The sequence below is a fragment of the Acanthisitta chloris genome, unplaced genomic scaffold (assembly GCF_000695815.1).
Source record: "Acanthisitta chloris isolate BGI_N310 unplaced genomic scaffold, ASM69581v1 scaffold18437, whole genome shotgun sequence".
Classification (NCBI taxonomy): Eukaryota; Metazoa; Chordata; class Aves; order Passeriformes; family Acanthisittidae; genus Acanthisitta; species Acanthisitta chloris.
This window is the reverse complement of record NW_008684484.1, coordinates 1-4,791: the sequence shown is the minus strand read 5'-3', so window position 1 is coordinate 4,791 and position 4,791 is coordinate 1. Positions and strand designations below refer to the sequence as shown.

At 42.1% G+C, this 4,791-nt stretch overlaps 1 protein-coding gene across 1 annotated transcript in view; it reads left to right on the top strand.

Moving 5' to 3' along the window:
- Positions 1-1,770, top strand: part of PSMA1 (proteasome (prosome, macropain) subunit, alpha type, 1) — a gene marked incomplete at its 5' end in the record, with an annotated part of 9,859 nt that extends 8,089 nt beyond the window's left edge. The window contains 3 exons of the mRNA XM_009079367.1: positions 2-19; positions 988-1,092; positions 1,578-1,770. Coding sequence (XP_009077615.1) covers positions 2-19; positions 988-1,092; positions 1,578-1,634 — 180 coding nt within the window. The remainder of the gene's footprint in view (position 1; positions 20-987; positions 1,093-1,577) is intronic.
- Positions 1,771-4,791: the final 3,021 nt, after the last annotated feature.

The following is a 4,791-nucleotide window of genomic DNA, read 5'->3' as shown; positions in this document are numbered from 1 at the left end:
ACAGGATCTGACCACCAAGGTAAATAATAGGTTTTCTGAAGGAATTTTACTGCCATTGTTACTTGAAATTAGTGTGACAAAATTCATGCGAAGAATGGCTGGTACTAAAACTTGGAAGCTGAATACTGGTAGCTAATATCTTCATTTCATGTCACCAGTTTATCAAGATTGTCTCAGATTACAGTTCTTTAACAAAAATGTTACTTTCTCTAAATAAGACATTGTTTCCCTAGTTGCTTCGTTCTATTTTAACATTTGATCTGTGTTTAAGATACATTACATACAATTAGAGTCACAACTTTGCATTGTGACCAGTCAGTAGAATCATAGAACTATCAGTGTTGGAGGAGACCGGCTGAAGATCAAGCCCAGCCGTTACCCAGTCACTGATGTAAACCCTAAACCATATCCTCCAGTGCCAGATCCAGACACCTCTTAATCACTCCCAGGAATGGTGACTTCACCACCTCCCTGGGCAACCTATTCCAGTGCCTGAACACCCTAACAGGGAAAACATTTTTCTAATGTCTGCTCTGAATCTCTCCTGTCTCAGCTTATGGCCATTCCCTATAGTCCTCTCCCTGTAGCCATGGCAGGAGAGACCTTCCCCCACCTCTCTACCACCCCTGTCAGGTAGTTGGGGAGAGCCATGAGGTCACCCCTGAGGCTCTTCTCAAGGCTAAACAACCCAACTCCCTCAGGCCTTCCTCATGTGTTCTAGGCCTTTTCTGATCTTTTCCGCCGTTGGCTGGACTCGCTCCACAGCCTCAATGTCCTTTTTAAAGTGAGGGGCCCAAAACTGAACACTGCACTCGAGGTGTGACCTCACCAAGTCCAGGGGGATGATCACTTCCCTAGTCCTGCTGCCACACTCTTCTTGGCCACCTGTGCACGCTGTTGGCTCATACTGTGTGCTGTCCACCAGCATTCTCAAGGCCCTTACTGATGTACAATGCTTTTCACTGGTTTCAAAACTTTTCTTGGCAGAATGTTTCCATTGGAATTGTTGGCAAAGACATGGAGTTTACCATTTATGACGATGATGATGTAGCCCCGTTCCTAGAAGGTCTTGAGGAGAGACCACAGAGAAAGGTGTGTGGTTTAGATATGAATAAATAGGCTTACTTGAAAGATGACATGTAGATACAATCTATTATGTTTGAAATAAATTTAACTCCTCAGGTAGAGTTCTAAAAATGTGAGTTTTAAAATTGGAAGTTCCTGTATAAACACTGTATAATCTTAGCTGGAACCTGACATGCTTGTTGAATCAGTTTATGTGGAAGTGGCACCAGGCTCTGCTGATGTCATCTTCTTTCCTCAGCTTTGTGCAAGTACAATTTTTCACTGTTTTGCAGCAGAAATGGCTGCATGTGTTTCTCATACCCTTCACAAGATGCCTCTGTAGTCTCCTAATTATTAACTCTGTCCTGCTTATGCTTCATTTGGGTAACACTGTGTAAGTTGTTTCCCATCATGAGCTGCGTTTACCACTTGCAATGCTTAAACCAGATAAAGCTGATTTGTCAAGTGTTGTCTTCTGTATTCCTAAAATACTTATTTTCTCTCTCTTTTAGCCTGTTCCACCTGCTGAAGTGCCTGTGGAAAAGGCAGATGAGCCAATGGAGCACTAGTTGGTGGATGAGTTAATGTATAATTATACAGGAACTATTATCCATTTGCTGGTAACTTTATCCTCACCTATATCTGTTTTCTGACGCCACATTCTGAGGATTGCTCTTAAAAGAAAGAAACCAACCAACCTATCCTTAAAAGGTAGACAGGAGGTCATAACTGGGTGTAACTGCTTTGACAAGAAAGGTGTAATCATTTTCTAAATAGTACACGATACTGTTTTTTTTAAAGAAAAGATAAAAAGTCTTTAACTTGTAGGGACATGTGGAAATAAATCACTTTCTTGGAATCTGTTGTGTTTTGTGTTTTTTTTTTATCTGAAGAAACAGCTATTCAAATAGTTGTGTCATATCAGGTGCCATGACTTTCTTGGAATCTGTTGTGTTTTGTGGTTTTTTTTTAATCTGAAGAAACAGCTGTTCAAATAGTTATGTCATATCAGGTGCCATTGTCTGTGACCATTTGTCAGCGTCAGAGTTTACTCACTATATAGAAATGTGCTCTTGGAAACTATTGGGCTGGGAGAACCTTCAAATGCCTATGGAACCGTAAAATAGTTGTGGAACAAAGAGGATGCAGCATGTTTCCCCTTGTCTCAAACTAAACATGAAAACATTTCTGGTTGTGTTTACTGCAAATGTTGCAGGATGAAGAAAAGTGAAGCTGCCAAGCAGCTTGTGTTTGGCTTTTTGAGTTCTCTGCTTTAGCCAACCTCAGGTCGTTTGGAACTGAGCTGTATCAATATTTCCTTAGAGCCCTTAGCCACCCATGGAGCTGCTAAGGGCTTTTAGTTCCCTAAAGGCTGAAACTGTCAGGAGAATCAGGTGAAATTCCCGTTACAAATCCCCTGAGCTATGATGTCTCTGTTGCTGCTGAATAAACAGGTTCTCCAGGGTTTTGTGCCTTCAACTTGCTCTGCAGAGTCTGACTTAAATCTGGATTTAAACTGAATGCCACAGAATTTGGGACTAGCAGTGACTTCCTCAGGGTTGTCTGGCACAAAAACCCAGAGAATTGGTGCTTACTAAGTCCATGTTGGATCATTCTAATATAATTATTCTCACTAATTAATACATTGAAAAGGACAAGAAATAACATTTTGGGGTGGACCCACAAGGAGGCTTAACAGCCTTCTCACTGTACTAAAAATACAGGCCTGAAACTGGCATCTTGTTTAATTAATAAATATTAATAAAGCCTGGTGCTGTTTTGAATAGGCTTGAAATAGTCTTGAATCCATGTAAATAGTTCAGTCATGAAAATAGCAAAATAATAATGTCAAGGCTGTGTATTTGGTTTCAAGCACTAGACAAAGCTGCTTTTGTTTGTTCTAAATTTATTTTTTTCAGATTATTTATTTTCCCCTATTATTTTTGTATTTATTTCCCCTTTACTTATTTTTCCCTGATACTCATTTCCCCATTTATTCCCCCTTATTTTTCCCCTTATTTATTCTTTTCCCTATTATTTATTCTCCTTTATTTCCCCCTTATTTGTTTTCCTCTTTTGTATTTATTTCCTCCTCTATTTTTTCCACCTGTATTTCCCTCCATTCCCTCCCACTTTTTAAATTGTATTTCTGGTTATTTATTCCTCCTTGTTTATTTATTCCCCCCACAACTTTCCACCCTAATTTCCCCTCCCTTTTTATAATTATTTTCATTTCACAGATCTGCAGAACTATCAAGGTTTGAGGAGACCTCTGAGATCATCAAGTCCAACCATTAACCTGCTACTGTTGTAACCCCTAAACCAGATCCCCAGTATCCTCTTAAACACTCCCAGGGATGGAGATCCACGACCTCCCTGGGCAACCTATTCCAGTGCCTGACCACCCTGACAGGGAAAACATTTTTCCTAACATCTAATGTGACTCTGCCCTGTCTCAGCTCAAGGCCATTCCCTTTAGTCCTCCCCTCTAGTCCTCGCCCTGCAGCCATGGCAGGAGAGACATCCCCCAGCTCTCTGCAACCCCTGTCAGGGAGTTGTAGAGAGCCATGAGGTCATCCCTGAGCCTCTTCTCAAGGCTAAACAAACTCAATTCCCTCAGCCCTTCCTCATGTTTTCCAGACCACTAGTGACTGGCTGCCAAATTTATTTCCCCCTTATTTATATATTTTCCCCTTGTGTATTTATTTCCCTCCCTGTTTTTGCCAGCCCTATTTCCCCCCATTTTAATAATTACTTTCCTTTTATTCCCCCTTTTTTTCCCATCTTACTTGGTTATCTCTTATTTATTTTCCCCTTATTCATTTCCTCCCCTAATTTATTTCCCCTTATGTATCTATTTACCTCCTATTTTTCCCACCCCTATTCCCCCTATTTGTTTCTTTTTGTTTAATTACTTTCCCCTCATTTGTTTAAATTATTTTCCCTTTATATACTTATTCCCCCCCTTATTTATTTACCTGCCCGGGGAGGGGTTTGTTTCAGCCCCTCTTCTCCTGCAGGGCATCCCTTCCTCCCTCGTCCCTTCCTCCCTCTTCCTTTCCTCCGTCATCCCTTCCTCCCTCCCGCAGGGAAATCCTCAGCGCTGACATAACTCCCCCATGGCTGGGATGGAGTGAATTTCTCCTCCGTAGCTGTTTGAATTCAGAATGAGGATAATGTTGATAACACACTGATGTTTTGGTTTCTGCTAGGTTGTGTTTATGTTAAATCAAGGACGTTTTCCTTCTCGTGTCTCATGCTCTGCCCGTGAAAAGGTATACCGAAGAAACTGGGGGAGAGCAGAGCCGGGACAGGTGACCTGAAGTAGCCAAAGGGATGTGCCATACCATGCAACGTCATGCCCAGTATATGAACTGGGAGGGAATTAGCCGGTGGCCGGTCCCGGTTCGGGCTGGCATCGGTCCGCAGGTGATGGTGCTGTATTGCGCATCAAGTGTTTTTTTTGTGTTTTTGTTTGTTGGTGTTTTGTCTTCTCTGTCCCTGCTTTTTCCCCATTAGTATTTTATCTCATTTTGTTCTCAATCCTTAAACTGTTCTTATCTCAGCCTCCGCACTCACTCATGTTTCTCCTCCCCATCCCAGGGCGGGGGAAGGAGGCAGGAAGGATTGCGAGCTTGGGGTTAAACCACGCCATTCCGCGACCAGAACTGCACGCACAGCAGTCCGTGCCATCGTTTGCTGCTCTCCCGCAGTGTTTTATTAGCA